The 18,129-nt window shown below is 43.4% G+C and overlaps 1 protein-coding gene across 3 annotated transcripts in view; it reads right to left on the bottom strand.

Annotated features, from left to right (window-relative positions):
• Positions 1–18,129, bottom strand: part of GRM1 (glutamate metabotropic receptor 1) — a 175,638-nt gene that overhangs the window by 12,769 nt on the left and 144,740 nt on the right. For all 3 annotated transcript variants that reach the window (XM_065680507.1, XM_065680508.1, XM_065680509.1), the window contains exon 7: positions 15,822–16,752. In XM_065680507.1, the coding sequence (XP_065536579.1) occupies positions 15,822–16,752 (931 nt within the window). The remainder of the gene's footprint in view (positions 1–15,821; positions 16,753–18,129) is intronic.

The raw sequence follows: 18,129 nt of genomic DNA, 5'->3' as shown, positions 1-18,129 counted from the left end.
TCCTTGAAAGGTCAGGTTTTATGTATGGTTATCATGGCTGGATCAAAAGATACCTACATAAAAAGAAGCAAGGCCATGTCCTCTTCCTGTAGGAAGAGGAGCTGAATTTTCAATACCTTTTGTATGAACCAGGACCTATGTGACAAAAGATTTCTGCAATATATATTTCACTAAGCCAGTAGATGACCTTGGGAAGATGCACAGGTTTTCAGTACAAATTTATTTTTAAAACACAAGTCCTGAATTCCAGACTAAGTGATATTTGGAAATAATTGCTCTGAGTTTTAACTTAATTATGCTAATCAATGGTGCAGTGGCCATATGTGAGACAAAGAAACGGTTAAGAGCTATGGAACAAAGAGTACTGGAAGTAGGAGGATATAGGGTCATTCATACTTGCCAGGCAGAGTGAGACATACATACAGGTAATTACCATCGGTGGACAACTGAGGAGCAGGAAGGATTTCACAGCACACACTCTGTGTCGAGTTGTGAGCATCTGCTGAAGGGTCACGGTCACCAAGGAGAATATATACAGTCCCAGTAGGATGCCCAGAGAGACCCAGCTTGGAGCTGCACGGTTGGTACAGTGCATCTAAGGCCACATTTCAGGTAACCGCAGGCTACCAGGAGCCAGCTGTGCACCCAGAGTAGGACTTCCTCCTCCTCGGCTGCTCACTCCCGCTGCTAAGCCTGCCCCTCCATGCCAGCACAAACCTTGGTGCAATTGATCAATCAGCTGACAGGGAATGTCAGGGGTGGCTAATCTGGGCCACAGCCAGACCAGAAAAAGAAAGGGAATAAAAAAATACTATCTGTTCTCTGCTCCAGTTTGCAGTGTGGATGTCTAGGCTCTTGTCCCTGCCTAAGTGAAGTGACAGCATGGGGTAAAGGAAGGCTTTGTGTGTCAATTCTGGCTTAGGGCACCTTAGAGGTTTTGTGAATTTATAGGCTATGATAGCCCAAAGTAGACACAGGTAAATCTCTTGGCTGCCAGGGATGGTGGCAGGAGAGATTTTTTGAGATAACATATATAACCCTAAGGATGAAGAAACGCATATAGCTTTATGTTTCAGAGGATATGAGACAGTAAAGGAGGAAGGACTACTCACTGACTGTGGACAACATAGATGCTCAGGGCCACACTTTGTATCCCGTGGGAGTCTGTATCAGAGAATCATATAATGGTTTGCTTTGGAAGGGGCCTTAAAGTTCCACCTAGTTCCAACCCCCTGCCACAGGCAGGGACACCTTCCACTAGACCAGGTTGCTCAAAGCCCCATCCAACCTGGCCTTTAACACTGCCAGGGATGGGGCAGCCACAGCTTCTCTGGGCAACCTGCACCAGAGCCTCACCACCCTCACAATGAAGAATTTTTTCCTAATGCCTAGTCTAAATCTCTCCTCTGGCTTAAAGTCATTCCCCCTTGTCCTGTCACCACATGCCCTTGAACTGCCCAGACAAGCAAGCTCCCACTGCCCAAACATGTCAGCTCCCACCACAGTCCCATGAGCCCACACTGTGTACATCTGAGCTCCTTGTGGAGCTACTGGGCTGACCCTGGGTGCTCATGGCACTACAGGTTAGTGCCAGCTGGCCCAGCCCTTGCAGCCCACGGCTCAGCTCGGCAGTGTTAACACCACCCATGTGCCTAATCTGCTCACTGTGCACTTTCTGCTGTCGTCTGAGCTGCTGTGGCTATGCTTTCAAGTGTAGCCCTTTGTCAGTCCTTGTCCGTCTGCTCAAAGTAGACAATCCCTCCATGAGTGCTTACACAGACCCTGGGATTTGCCTTTCTTTCTTTGGTTGGTTCCTTCTTGGGTATTTTGCTGCTGGCTGGCTGGTCAGTTGGTTGTTTTGCTTTGGGATGCAAAAAATGAGTACTATGGAGTAGGTACCAACTTCCAGACAATCCTTGATCTGGGAATGAAAGGCTTGCAAGCCAGCCAAAAGAGGCTGAACTGAACTATCAGAAATTACCTGGCTTGTGTCAGGAAAACAAATGACCAGAAGAGAACATAATAGAACATTTTCCATGGAAGTAGAGAGAAAGGCTAACAAGAGCTTTAAGTAAGAAAGCCACAGAAGCAGACATTCCTGGCTTTAACACACTAAGGAAAGATGAATAGTGCTGGGTAAAAAGGAGGATATACTAGGTAGAAGGTGGCTTGCAGATGGGTGTTTAAACTGAGCCTGTGATTCTCTGGGACTGATCAGAGTGAAACTGCAGATGCCAGCAACCATCTATGAGTGAGAACCTGCTAGAATCATATCAGGGAGCACTTTTTTAGTTAAAGATAAGCTTTGACATCTCCAGCTGTGTCACTGCAATACAACTGAGCTAATCTAATGATTTGCTGCTGAAACAGACAGCTTTCACCCCTGTTCCTCAAACCAGGGGCAGCAGGGACACCTTCTCTGGTGCTGACATTAGTGTTTATGCGACCTTGAGATTTGGCTCAAGGACAATCTAGCAGACAACAATTAATTTTTTTTGTCTCTGGTAAGGTTAAGTTTACAAGGTGGAAGAACACATCCTCCACTCCACAAAAGAAGAACCACAGAGCAGAGAAGGGGAAATAGCTTAAGTGGGATAACTGAAGCAGTAAGCTAGAAATGGCAAATTGTTTATAATGTAGTAATAAGAAACCTGGAGCTTTTCAAGTGGGCTTTAAAGTGACAAATTGTGTGATTACTTCTACCCTGCACATTTTGCTGTTTACAGCGGTAATGCCTTCTAACTTTTGCTTGTCAGGTGTGGGAGGCTGAATGCCAGAGCTCATACATGCTCTGAAGAATTATCTGACTTGTTATTTCGAAATTAAATAGTCTTTAACAACTTGAATGTGGAGGAAGATGTTCTATTGATACAATATACTCTCCTTTTCAACCCACACTTAAAGGGATTTCTTAGAGTCCTTTGGTATAGCAGAGAACATAATTTCTGTGGTTGGCCATGATTATTTAATGACAATGTGACAGGGGATGGCTTCTGTGTGGACATAAAATCTGTCATAGTCTGTTTTGCAGACTTCCAGATATGGATCTGGAAACCCCAAACAAACATCTGTCAATGCTGATTGGCAGATCCATTCAGGGTCATTGGAGCAGAGAGCTAAGAACTGAGAGACCAGAGGAGAATGTCGTCAGATCTCTGCTCTGCGTATACATGGTTCTCAGTATGCCTGGGGCAGATGGAAAGCAGTATAGGAAAACCAGAGAAAAAAGCATCAAACCATAGTAGCCAAAAAAAAAAAAAAAAAAAAATAAAGTCAAGCAGGAAGCAACGATGGAGATTTTGAAATTTCTTTTTCTTTATATAACAAACTCTTAAATCACTACAGAGAAAAATAAAGAAAAGAAAGTTGCTCCACTACAACAGTGGACTGAAACTAACACTGTTTAATCATGACAAAACCCTGCTCAGACAATTTAATTTCTAACAGGATGGAAAACCATACATGCCTACAGTCCCTTAACAGAGATGGACCATTATCTCTCTTTGGAGGTGTGATTTGCTGATGAAATACAGAGTCTTACTGAGAATCATGTACTCTGTCATGTGCTTGCAGCACCTTCAGTTTGTCTTGCAGCGTTTTGTTTTGTGGGACATTTCTGAGCAAAGGGGAGTGCTCATCACTGTCAGGGATAAACTCAGTGGATAAGCCAGAATGGGCGATGCTTTCACATCAGTGCAAGAGGTGACACCCAAGAGTGCTGTCCTCTTCTTGGCCTCTTATGTGATTGTGTGTCCCTAAGCATGAAAAAGGATTAAATAAATTAGCAGTAGTTCTGCATTTCACATTAGTAACTGCACTGAATTGCTGAGATGAATCGAGCATTTTTCAGACTGCGTCTTAATTTAAGGAAAAAACCAAACCCCTGTATTAATTATATATAGATGTGTATAGTGCTTGTGCTGTTCTCTAGCTTTATCATTATGTAGAAAATATCAGAGCATCACCTGATATCCATCAGTGCCCATATTTTTGTTCACCTCCAAATTAGCTCAAAGATGTATGAAATCACAAGATGGCTCAGAGATCCCTGCAGAATAAACACTTGCAAAATATCGTGTGTGTTTATTCTAGCAAGTATTTGTACATGAATTACTGTGTGTTTGTGATATGCCACAGCTCTCCTTGCTTCTGCTGAGAGGAGGTGAATAACTGAGGCACAGGGCTGAAACATCACACCTTTGAGGACAGGAAGATGATAAAATGAATTCTTGACTTAAAGAAAGCTTTAAGTAGTCTCTAGGAGAATTGTATTTCAGTTATTTGTTCTGTTTCCATTTGAAAATGCTGAATTAAATAAATAACTGCATTTTAAAAATATATTTTTGATACCCTCCCAACCATGGATTAGTGGTATTTTTTTTTTAAGTATGTGCTTATGAGAATTGGATCCTGACTTCTATGTGTAATCAGGGAAATAGACAGGTTTTTAGATAATTATCTGGATGCAATCTTCAACACCATCTACTCTGCTCTCATGAGACCTCACCTGGAGTACTGTGTGCAGTTCTGGTGTCCTCAACATAAAAAGGACATGGAACTGCTGGAACAAGTCCAGAGGAGGGCCACGAGGATGATCAGGGGACTGGAGCACCTCCCGTATGAAGACAGACTGAGAAAGTTGGGGCTGTTCAGCCTGGAGAAGAGAAGGCTGCGTGGGGACCTCATAGCAGCCTTCCAGTACCTGAAGGGGGCTTATAAGGATGCTGGGGAGGGACTCTTCATAAGGGACTGTAGTGACAGGACAAGGGGTAACGGGTTAATACTTAAACAGCGGAAGTTTAGATTGGATATAAGGAAGAAGTTCTTTACTGTAAGGGTGGGGAGGCACTGGAATGGGTTGCCCAGGGAGGTTGTGAATGCTCCATCCCTGGTGGTGTTCAAGGCCAGGTTGAACGAAGCCTTGCGTGGCATGCTTTAATGTGAGGTGTCACTGGCAATGGCAGGGGGGATGGAACTAGATGATTTTAAGGTCCTTTCCAACCCTAACTATTCCATGATTCTGTGATTTACCTGACACTCTTAAAAGGAAAAGATTTCTTCCTTATTTTTCTCACAGAGAGAATTCTAACGAAAACAACATGAAATTTGGCACTAAGCAGATAAACATCTCTTGCTTATACCTACATGTAAATGCAACTGTTTGTATCATTCACTGTTGAGTTGGTGTATTTTACTTTCATCCTAACTGAATTATTATAACTATGTTTCAGAATAAAAATGACATAAATAATATATACAAATACAAAAATACAAGGAAATGTAATAAGTGATCCAGTCAAGCAAGAAATTAAATTACAAGTGGTGTCCTTATTCCTGTGTTTTATGCCAAGAAAGATACAAGCCTTCCCCAGGATTTCTGCAGTTATGCCTTTTTTTCCCTGCAGTCAGGAAACACAGATTGTGGTACAAAACTGTAAAGCTCCCCTCTGATGGGGTTGTGTATCTATGTGTCATTGTGTTTAAGTATTGAGACTCATTATACAAGGCTGCCTGGTGCTACAGCAGTGCTCCAAAGTAAAACAACATTTTGTGATTCAGCATCTTGAGAACAGTTCTCTAGGAGTCGTTTGGCAAGAACCAGGCTGCACTCAGAGACCATTCCTTGGGTTTATGTCCTGTCAAAATCCCCATGGAAAACTGAGTTGTGAATATCTGTGAGAGTGGCAAAATTGAGGACTTCTGAGAAAGGGAGGAAATTACATGAATGTAACACAACAGACCTTTCATCTAAAGGGACCATCCAAGTAAAATGTGACTCTGACTGGTGACAAAGAAGCAGGGGTCTGGATGGGTGCCTAGGGTTAAGGTATGATGCCCTGTAAACTATTTCAGTATAACCTGGGTTTTGTCTGGGGGTGCGGTGGGGGGTTATCCCCATTGCTCTTACTGGGGGACCACTGCAGAACCTTCTTGTTTTTCTAATTACTTTCTCTTAAATATTGTCTTAAGCAGCCTCTGTTTGGTCACAGAAGGAAACCCAGATAGATAAGCCTCAACTGCCATACCTCTTGGCTTGTACTTGATGACAATCGTCCCAGTCATATCTGTCCCCACTCATTCTCCTTAGCTTGCCTTAGGAATGACATGGAATCGGTTAAGCATGTGCTGGGACTCCCTTAAGCTGGGATAATTTGCAAGGAAAACTTACAGGGCCTTATTTATTTATCTTGCCCCTTATTTCTCATTTTAGAAGGAAAAAGTAAATTCTGTACCTCCAGACTGGTTATCTTGCACATATATACAGAGATACACAATTTGATATACACATTTGCCATGCATGGTTTTTAAATAAATATGATTTTTAGTATTCATTTAAACAACTAGAAAGAATGTGAGAGTGGAAGTGACATAGAGCTATTTATCACTTATTCTGTGCTGTTTTTTGGTGCATGGGACAGAACTACATCATATCTATTAAAGCAAATGCAAATTTAAGGCTACAGAGGACAACATTAGATGGAATTATGTAGTTCAAATTTAATGGACAACCCAGAAGAGACTGCTATTGTATTATTAAGTTTCACACCCCCTTATTTTGTGTTTCTTTCCAATTCTTCAACATCAGTGTAAGCGTCCCTTTGGAAAAATGTAGCTGCCTTCTGGGAGTTTTAAATATTCACTTAAATCAATATACTGACAAGGGCTGAACAGCTTGACCGAGTGCTGTATTTTCTTATTTGAAATTCACATCACATACATGAGAGAACTGGGTAAGAGCTATTACCTGTCACAGTGCTATGTGTTCACAAAATCATTAATGGCTTAAGCCCATTAAATAGCCCAACAGAGCCAGCAAATATACCAACTGCTGCGAGAGATGTTTGGCGTTAAAACCTTCAACTGTCCTTGTGAGCATACAAGATGCTTTCCCAAAAATGCACTGCAACCTCAGAAAAGGGTGAAGTTCTACACTGTACAACGAAGCTAGGCAAACATCAGGGAGGGCTGCAGTGGGGACATGAGTCGGGGCAGAGCAGGGTGCCACCCACCTTCCCTGTGACAGCTGTGACACCAGGGAGCCACACCAACGCTGCCACATCTTCATCCGCACTGTGAAGGAAGCAGACTCCATGATAAGCCATGGGTGGGATGCAAGGGCAATCAAAGTGCTCTGTGATTGTGGAGCCCTTTGGCCTGCTGGGGAGCTGGCAGCTGCAAAGCCATGCACCAGCACTGCACCTTGCACCCCGTAGCATCTCTGCTCTACAGAACCAGCACCAAAACCAGGGCCTGGACATCAACATTTCATTGCTAGGTTAATGGAGAGATCACATATCCAATGACAAATTATTTAAATAAACAACCTGTCCTTTATAATTTTTCTCTCCATCTTCTCTTTCTTTTTAATCGTTGCATTATTTCTCAATTGCAGGGGCTTAAAACGTTTCTGTTCTTTCAAAACTCTCTTCCATAATATGCCTTTCCACTCTGGGGAAAATCTCAGTAGGATGGCTGTGCAGGCCCGGCAGATTTAAGGGCCTTCTTGAAAGTGCCTTGGAATTTGGTATTTCGCAAAGTCTGTAACAGTAAAAACAAAGGGCTGTCTTATTGTGTATGCAATACTACTACCAGACATGAGAAGCTCAATTACTGCATCAGTCTTCTAATTTGCAAAAGAAGCTAGTCTACCATTTCTTTTTAGATTCAGCAATTTTCTCTACACTGTTCTGGCAATGCTTGAGAAGATAAAACTGCACTAGACAGTAATCTGTACAAGCATTTAAAGATAATTCTTATATGCTGCAGGCTAGGTGACACAATTTAGGATGAAAAAAATAGTTAAATATATTGTAGACTTCTCAGCTAGAGCTTGTGTGCTGAAGTTCAGGAGTTTAGCAATATATTCACTTTTATACAAGAAGGTACAATGATGACCAGCTATTATTAATCCTCCTTGCACTTTCCACTAAATCTTCTTGTTTCAGATCTCTTGATGTATTTTGGCCAGACAGAGTGAAATGCTTCTTTTACAGTTGTGCCAGGTTGGGATTGTTTTTGTTTGATTTCACATATTTTAATGTGCAGAGCTCAGGGCAAAAACCACTGGTTTACTTATATTGTTTTTGTGTCTTCTTTTCTCATTTCTCTCCACTCTCCCCTTGTCTCCATATTACTCTGCTTAAAGATAGCCTATTGAATACATGGAGTAATAACTTGAGAGCGAAAAGACAGAATATTCTTAGCATCTCTTCCTATGACAAGGCACTCAGGTTAGATAAAGTGAGAAGCTGTAAAAGATCTGTTTGTATGACTGCAGCTGAACATGCTGAACGTTTACTCCTTGTTTCTGGAAGCTCCAGCTCTTGCCATGCTGCACTGTGCGTTTGCTTCCTCCCACCACCACGAGAAAACAGTGAAACAAAATGCCCTGCCTTCTGGACCTACTTATGCTAAGATTCCCCTCGCTGCATGTCTGTGGGAGGCTTTGAAAATGAAGGAGCTGAGGAGCCCAAAAGCCTTTGTGGACCGCAAGTCTCCAAGTTAAACGAGTCCCAGAAAAAAACAGCATCTCAGCACAGCTTGCTCAAGATGAAATGGCAACTCAGCAAATCAGTTTAAAGAGAAAGAGTAACTTAATAATACCTGGAGATAATTTTACAACCGACAAGACAAAAAAGCAGATGGTTTCCTAAGCCTTGATAAGCAAAAAGACACGTGTTTCTACAAGTAACTGAGAAACCTGATTCTCAGTTAAAAAACTATATGTAGGGACCCAGTACAGAGGGAGAGAGGATGAAGAACAGGAACAGGGTCCTGTAGAAGAAGCAGGGAAAAGGTACTAGGGGATGTTGCACAAGTGCACAAGTCCATGGGACCTAATGAAATCCATCCGCAGGTCCTGAAGGAGCTGGCGAATGAAGTTGCTAAGCCACTGGCCATCATATTTGAAAAATCATGGCAGTCAGGTGAAGTCCACGATGACTGGAAAAAGGGGAATATAACCCCCATTTTCAAGAAGGGGAAAATAGGTGACCCAGGGAATTACAGACCAGTCAGTCTCACCTCTGTGCCTGGCAAAATCTTGGAGCAGATTCTCCTGGAAGGCATGCTAAGGCACATGAAAAACAACAAGGTGCTTGGTGACAGCCAGCATGGCTTCACTAAGGGGAAATCCTGCCTGACCAACTTGGTGGCCTTCTATGATGGGGCTATGGAACTGATGGACAGGGGTAGAGCAGTTGCTGTCATCTACCTGGACTTGTGCAAAGCGTTCAACACTGTCCCACACGGCATCCCTGTCTCTAAATTGGAGAGACATCAATTTGATAGGTGGAGCACTCGATGGATAAAGAACTGGCTGGATGGCCGCACACACGGAGTTGTGGTCAATGGCTCAATGTCCAGCTGGAGACCAGTAACAAGAGGTGTCCCTCAGGGATCAGTGTTGGGACCAGTCTTGTGTAACATCTTCATCGCTGACATGGACAGTGGGATTGAGTGCGCCCTCAGCAAGTTTGACAATGACACCAAGCTGTGTGGTTCAGCTGATACGCTGGAGGGAAGGGATGCCATCCAGAGGGACCTTGACACACTTGTGAAGTGGGCCAATGCCAACCTCATGAAGTTTAACCATGCCAAGTGCAAGGTCCTACAGCTGGGTCAGAGCAATCCCAGGCACAGCTACAGGTTGGGCAGAGAAGAGACTCAGAGCAGCCCTGCAGAGAAGGACTTGGGGGTACCAGTCAATGAGAAGCTTGACATGAGCTGGCAGTGTGTGCTCGCAGCCCAGGAAGCCAACTGTATCCTGGGCTGCATCAGAAGGAGCATGACCAGCAGGTCGAAGGAGGTGATCCTGCCCCTCTACTCTGCTCTCATGAGACCTCACCTGGAGTATTGTGTGCAGTTCTGGTGTCCTCAACATAAAAAGGGCATGGAACTGCTGGAACAAGTCCAGAGGAGGGCCACGAGGATGATCAGGGGACTGGAGCACCTCCTGTATGAAGACAGGCTGAGGAAGTTGGGGCTGTTCAGCCTGGAGAAGAGAAGGCTGCGTGGAGACCTCATAGCAGCCTTCCAGTACCTGGAGGGGGCCTATAGGGATGCTGGGGAGGGACTCTTCATTAGGGACTGCAGTGACAGGACAAGGGGTAATGGGTTCAAACTCTAACAGGGGAGGTTCAAGTTATATATAAGGAAGAAGTTCTTTCCTGTAAGGGTGGTGAGGCACTGGAATGGGTTGCCCAGGGAAGTTGTGAATGCTCCATCCCTGGCAGTGTTCAAGTCTGGGTTGAACAGAGCCTTGGGTGGTTTAGTGTGAGGTGTCCCTGCCCATGGCAGGGGGGTTGGAACTTGATGATCTTAAGGTCCTTTCCAGCTCTAACTTTTTTGTGATTCTATGGTTCTATGTTGGGTTGCCTGATGCTTTTTATTAAAGACATTTTGAGAGATTCTTGGCCCAGGTGACTGTAGAGTCACTGCTTAGAGTGGGTGCCTGTGAGAGAAGGCTAGAGGCATGGACTGCCAAAACATGCTAAAAGTATAAGTAAAAAGCACATATTTAGAAATATTTAAAACCAGCCATTCATTCTGGGGGCAGGCAGCTGGAGGAAAAACAACTGAATGCAAATATATTAAAATTACAAGGGTAGAAGCAGGTATTTTACACATTAATGCAGAGTCCAGGCCAGTTAATGAGTCTTGCTAGTTGGCCTTTCTATCAACCCAAGTTTTGCTACACAACTCATGTTGACAAGTAAATCCTTACTTATTCTGATTCAAAATACACTAAAATGGTGTCCAGACATGGAGTCTGAACCCTAAATTTAAAATCACTTATATGTGAAGACTAAAGCAGCAGCTAACTATCACTACCAAACCTAGAGCTAATTACCAAAAAACGCACAGTGAACTTTTCCCCACTGGGCCCCTCTGCAGCACTGATTCTTCTCATGCCAATGCAGCCCACAAGAAGCACAGGAAAAGAGTTGAGCCTTGATGTGTGGCTCAAACTCTATTTGAGGTGTGCCTGGACTATAGAAAAGCAACACAGCAGACTGCAGGCTACAGGCCTGGCTTCAGGCTCCTGCACATTGAGTGCAGTCCATTTGAAGCAGTGGCTGGAGGTGTTTCCTGAACCCTCCTCGAGATCAGCATCTTCAATGTCATTGGTTAGTTTTACTGCACTGTTATAGTGCGCACCCATTTCTCCCCTTCCTCTTTATTCCTATAACCCTGATCGAGAGATAACCACCAGTGGTGGTTTTAAGGGATGAATCTAGTTGTGATACTGCATCTAACTCAAAGTGAATTTGGGTAGACCAAAACCAGCACAATAGCCAAATGCTAATTTGAGCATCTGCCCACCTAACCACAGTACTGGTCAAGGTCTGACTCAAGTCAGTATGTACTGCAGTCAGTATGAAAACATGATTATGAGTCAATTAACTTACTCCATAAATAGCGGACAGCCAGGGCCCCCTGAGCTCTCCTGCACAGCAGCAGGCTGCATGCCAGGATCTCTCCTTTAGTAGGAGCACTTCTCAAGGTTACTTCTTGAGGTTAAGAGAGTCCTTATCGCATCAGGTACTTGGTAAGTCAACTGGGAGGAAGTGCACTGAAACTTTGAAATCTTAGCTAAGTGTTATAAAGTGTTGATTGTATGCACATACAATCCTTTACACATAAACTGTTAACCTAAGTCTGCATCCAGCTGCACTTAAACTCCCCTCTGAGAAGGAGCTGAGGATGCAGTTTCTGAATTTCATGACTCAATGGGAGGGTCTCCCTGACAGTTTTGTCTCATCCTTTCTTCTTTGCAGTAACTAATCAAGTGTACCTTGCCATTGAGTCTTGTTAAACCACTGTCACATTCACTATCAAATTTTCTAAATTGCTGTTTTATATCAATAAACACATTGTTATTTCTGTCTTACGAGTGAAGTGTGTCACTCCATCAACGACATGTATGTGGTACAGAAAAGTGGTCTGCTTCCTTCGGGAAGTGGTTGTACAGGCTCTGTACAGGCAGACCCTCATAGACCAAGATAATATTTGTGGTCAAGAAAAAGACTAAGGATCACAGCAGGATCCATATCCAAAAGTTAAAACCTCACAACTGGGAAGATAACAAAAAAAAATATTAAAAAGGCTCTCAAAAAAACGCTGCTATGTCATCATTCTTTAACATAATATCATCAAGCAGCAAACTCTAACAATAAATGTCCCCACAAAGCCTTAATAAAGGCAGATATCACTCTCTCTCCATCTCTCCTGATGGAGCTGTTCCATTTTTTATACGTATTTAAATATTCATTTGACAAGAGGGAAAGACTGACAGTAGCTCAGTACTGAAGATAGTCGCAAGGGATCTCTCAGACCCAGATTCAAGCTTTGTCATGGAATAATACAAAGGATTTCTCTAGGGTTTGCATCAGAATTTTTTAATCTGTTCCAGGACACATTGTTGGTCAAGAAAAAGAGAGAAAGGATAAGACCTGCTCCGGGACAATGCATAGTTCAGTTATAGAGCGTTCACCTGAGAAGTGAAGGAGATGCTCTTAACCTGAGTGCCTTTCCTAATGGCTGTTGGAGTAAAGTTCCCAATGCTTTCGTCCCTCCATGGAAAAAAAAAAGAAAGTCACCCTGACCCAGAAAGGATTCCTACCATCCGAGCCAAATTCTCTGAAACATTTCAAGAGGTCAGAATTTTTTGATGGAAAACATTCTACTGGAAAGTTCCCAAACACCTCTACTTAAAACAGTGCTGGCTCTAATTTCTCATAGTTTAATTCAACCAAGATACAATTCAAACCCTTGTGATTGTACATAACATCTTCAGAGTTCAACAGATCAATAAATTCTTTTTTATTTAAGTGAAGACCAGCATTACTAAACTATTTTCATTGAAACTCTGTTGAAAATGCAGCTGGGACAGACATCATTTTTCAAGAGGACTTTCTGTATCAGCACCAGATGTAGCTGAAGATTTTTAATTGACTAATAGATCCCGTATTCATAGTCTTCCCTGGTTAATTTTTTTGCTCTATTTTAGGAAGGAGAAAAGAAGAGTAGCTTGGCTTGCTCTAGTCCCCAAACTACACTAGTTAGACTAACAGCACAACACTGCATGTGAGCACTTTATCAAGGCTTACATGAGTTTGACTTGCCCTTGTAAAGTAGCTTCCATTTTTTAAAACTAACTCAATTTAACTCTATATCTGCACACCAATTTAATTTAGATGTATGCCACTTTTCTGTTTAGGAATTGAAATTCACTGGATTAGCAGAGGGGAGCTTTGACACAGACAGAAAAAGAGATGAAGACTGAAAAGCAGGAAAAGAAAAATAAGCTAGTAAGAGAGAGGAGAGATAACAAGAAACTGGGTGGAAAGTTGTTGCAAGACAGCTAGAAATCCTTTGAGTAAAACACTGCTGGCCACTCACAGACAGAAAAATGTGGCCATAGGAAGAGACAATTACAGAATCAAGAAGCAAAGCAACATACCCAGGGATCTGAATTGCTGAAAAACTGGCAAATAAATCCCAGATTTTTATAGGAAATTAAAAAAAAAAAAAAGAAGTTAAAAATCAGCCTGGAGGCTATTCCTGTGTGCCTTTAGCATGTTCCAGTAGTTTCAAGTCCTGTTTCAGGAAGGATCTGACTACACATTTGTGTTATCTAGGTGCCTCGAAAGCTCCAGCAAATTCCACTTTTTCCTTCCTGGTTTTCTCAGAGAATCACACCTCTTTATGTCAGTACTGTTTTTATAAGCTTTGCTATGGACTCTGCTAGGAATTAAAATACCCTCCGAAGACCTGGAATTACTTTGTGCTCTCTTGTGACTTTATTTCTAAAGCTGCATATTTTTATACTACACAACTTTCAGTTCTTCATGCTGTCCTCCATCAGTAAGCCTAGCAGGCCTCTATCTGTGCTGGTTTAGGTGAAGAACATAGTAGTAACTTCATAAGAGGTTTAGGTCAGAGGCTGGGATTTTGCTGTGCAAAAGATCTAGAGGCTTGACCTCAGACAAAAAAAGCATATTAACTAGGTGATGAGCTTTTAGTTTGGAAGAGCAGTTTAAAACTATGTAGGGCTTTTTGCTTCTTACCACTCACACAGGCTCAACAGAGAGGTCAAGGAATACTAAAATTATGCAACAAAGAAATGGCTAAAAAGCTCAAGTATGCCTTGTTGTTTTTTTAAGACGAGTGCTGATGGGGATGCTCAGTTTTTGAACAGGATGAAATATTTTCTCATGGACTATAAATAAATTGCATTTGGATCATTGGAAGTACAATATTTTCTGGTGAAGGTAGAAGAACACTATGCACAGCAAAGAACTAGTTGCTAAGGTTCTTATGATCTAAAATACTCAATAGTCCCTTTTTTTGCCAGACATCTTAAAGACAACATCAGCATTAGTCAGAGACTACACTGCAGACACCACACTAGTTTTATACAGCCATCTAAGAACCCATTCAACTTCCATATTCAGAGGAAGGTGGATCAGGCTCCGTCTTTCTGTTTGCATGGAATACAAGCTCTTGAGCTGCAGAGATTTTTGGCTGTCTCCCTGCATGGGGGACTTCCGGGGTGCCTGCCACTGGCAGCTCCATCTCTGTCTAGCTCAGGAGCTGGCAGTCTTATCATAGCTTCTGCAGCACATTGAGCTGTATATTTGGGTTACTTATATCTCCATTCACTTCTCTTCCACCCCCCTGCCTGGCAACAAAATAAAAAATATTGAAGTAGCATAAAGGTTAAATTGATCGCAGCATGGGTTTTCTATAGTATCACCTCCATCCTCATCCCTTCCGTCTTCAGGACACACAAAACCAGTTCTTCAGCAAACGGAATCAAAACTAACCCAGGTGACTCACAGAAAGCTACAGATCCCAAAGAGCTGGAGATTAGCTGAATTCTAATTATATCAAGAAGCTCAGAAATGTGGACTCCACTGTTTGTTTTTTTTTTTTTGTTATTTTGATGACTTTTTAATAGGGACAAAAATAATCTAAGCTCACATCTAGCCCTGTGGTGCTTCTTTAAAGGTTAAAAAGCAATAAGACAATAAAGAATGCAAATATTCAGACAGCTGCTCATGGAGAGATGCTGTTTGGAGTAACAGTTCTCTCTCCCTCTCTGCTGTAGCTGGGCTGCATTCAATTATTAGCAAGGAAAATAACAGGTTCAGTAAATGTGGGTGCAAGTTCATTTTCACCATCAGTTGACTTCTGCAACTTTCACACCAACACTGCATTTGAGAATACAGACAAGTTTATACTAATGATGATTACTGCTGCAATTCTGAATATTAAATAGAGCATAGGGATAGTATGAAGGGTGCTTTTGGATCACAATCATGAGGACCATCACAAAACACTACTTTAAAAATTGACATTCAATCCCCAGCTTTTGCATACACCCCAGTGGCCTTGGACATGTGATTTACAACCACTCAGAGATTTCTGGTCCGTTTTTCCAAAAGGCTGTAATAGCACCTCAGTTTGAACGTAAGGCAGAGCAACTGCACTTAGGGGCATGAGATCCCCATCAAATGCAAGGAGAGATGGGAGAAGCTGCAAATGGAGCTTGCTACTCTGCCGCTGCCTGACCTGCCGCAGAAGTAGAGGGAGCTGGGTGCAGATCTGCCTTTAGAGCAGAAGAGAAAATAAGACGCAACATGTCAATATCAATCTGAGGCTTAAATCTAAAGGATCATTTTCACCTTTTCTGCTACCTGTGAGATGAAAACCTGTTACATACCTTACTATTCAGTAGACTACTGTAAACCAAGGGAGGATGGCAAAGAGAGTGACATATACAGATAGATGTGTACCTGCAGTCAATCACTTACTTTGGGTTTCCAGCCCCCGGCTTCTTTCTCCGGAATATGTTGAGGAAAGTGTTGGACTTGCAAGGTGCCTTGCCATCCCCGACATGCATACGCACCACATCTGAGGTGGTGAAGGCACTGCGGACATTCCTCTCAGGCTTGGCTATGATGATGTACATCTTAGGAGTGAACATGCACCCCAGTGCCACTGTCACACTCAGGCTCACTGCAAAACAGGTGGTGATGATCTTGTAGTTGCTCCCAAAATAGATAGGCACAAAGGCCAGCCAGATGATACAAGTGGTGTACATGGTGAATGCAATGTACTTTGCCTCATTGAAATTGGCAGGCACATTGCGAGTCTTGAAGGCATAGTACGTGCAACTCATGATGAGGAGTCCATTGTAACCCACAGGAGCCACGACGCCTAGGTTGCTGGTGTTGCAGATAAGGTAAACTTCCTTAATGCTGGGGTAGGAGAGGATGGGCATTGGGGGCTCCAGGATGATCAGCGTGATCACCAGTGTCAGCTGTACGCTGATCAGAATGGAGGCAATGACCACTTGGGCCCATGCGCTCATGAAACGCGGCTTGCGAGTACAGATCTTCTTTTTGCTGCCTGCCAGGATGCGTGCAATGCGGTTGGTTTTGGTCACAAGGGCAGAATAGCACATGGCAGAGGAGAGACCCACCAGAAGGCGCTGGAGGTAGCAGGATGTTGTGGTGGGTTTAGCTATAAGGGTGAAAGGGCAGACGTAACCCAAAAAAATGCCAGCAAGGATAATGTAGCAGAGCTCCCGGCTGGAGGATTTGACAACAGGGGTGTCCCTGTAGAGCACAAAGATAAGGGTGACAAACATGGTGACCAGGATCCCCAGGCAGGAAAAGACCACAGCCACAATTGACTCTATATTGCTCCACTGGAGGTACTTTACAGGGATGGGTTCACAGCCTGCAGTGTACAGAAAAGAAACAGAGTGTTAGAAAGGTAGCTGCTTGAAGAACTAACTCTTTTTTTTCCTGGCTCCTAATGGTTTATGCCTATGTGCCATGGATTATTAAAACCATTTTACAATGGAGTTAACTGCACCACGGAGCAGTTTGGATGAAATATATCAAAAAAACAGCCAACAGTTTTGGGTGTCCCAAATGTTTGCTTATTGTCCTGCAAAGGGAAATCAGATTGGGAACATTTTTTTATAATTTTCCTGGAGAAAGCTGCTGACACGGGTTGCTGTATGGGACACCTGGTTTGCTGGTGACAGGCGGGATACACCAGTCCCAGAGAAAAAAAAGGGTTTTGGGGCAGGAGTTAGCAGGGCTTATTGACAGGGCTTTAAACTAGTTAGGAAGGGGGGAGGGGATTTAACTGGGCCTGTTGGGGACAAGCCCAAGAGGAACATGCTAGGGATTGAAGGGTGGCGGGCTAAGGAGGACTATCAATCTCTTGTTTCACTTGTGGGAAAGGATAGCTCTTTAGACCCTGTCCCGCAGGGGAAAAAGAGTACTAGGACTGGCTCCCTGAAATGTCTGTACACCAATGCACGCAGCATGGGGAATAAACAGGAGGAGTTAGAAGTCTGTGTGCGGGCTAAAGGTTATGATCTAGTGGCGATTACAGAGACATGGTGGGACAGTTCACATGACTGGAATGTGGTCATGGATGGCTATGTCCTTTTTAGGAAAGATAGGTCAGCGAAGCGAGGTGGTGGAGTTGCTCTTTACGTGAGAGAGCAACTAGAATGTATTGAGTTCTGTCCGGGGTCGGATGAGGAGCAAGTGGAATGTCTGTGGGTACGAATCAAGGGGCTGACTGGCACGGGTGATACAGTTGTGGGGGTCTATTACAGACCTCCTGATCAGCACGAAGGAGTTGATGAGGCTTTCTACAGGCAACTGGAAGTAGCCTCGCGACTACATGCCTTAGTCGTCGTGGGGGACTTTAATTACCCCGATATTTGCTGGAAGACTCACACAGCCAGTCATTCACAGTCTAGGAGGTTCCTCGAGTGCATTGATGATAATTTCTTAATGCAAATGGTGGACGTACCAACTAGGGGAGCAGCGCTGCTAGATTTAGTACTCGCCAACAAGGAGGGTTTGGTCGAAGTGGTGACGGTCAATGGCAGCCTTGGCTGCAGTGACCATGAGATGGTGGAGTTTAGGATCCTGTGTGGGAGGAATAGAATACCTAGCAAAGCCACAGTTCTGGATTTCCGAAGGGCCAACTTTGGCCTCTTCAGTCAACTGCTAAGGGAAGTCTCATGGGAAAGTGTACTAGGCGGTAAAGGGGCTCAAGATAGTTGGTTAGCATTCAAGGACCGCTTCT

This window comes from Lathamus discolor, chromosome 5, assembly GCF_037157495.1.
Source record: "Lathamus discolor isolate bLatDis1 chromosome 5, bLatDis1.hap1, whole genome shotgun sequence".
Lineage (NCBI taxonomy): Eukaryota > Metazoa > Chordata > Aves > Psittaciformes > Psittacidae > Lathamus > Lathamus discolor.
This window is presented reverse-complemented; position numbering and strand designations above follow the sequence as displayed.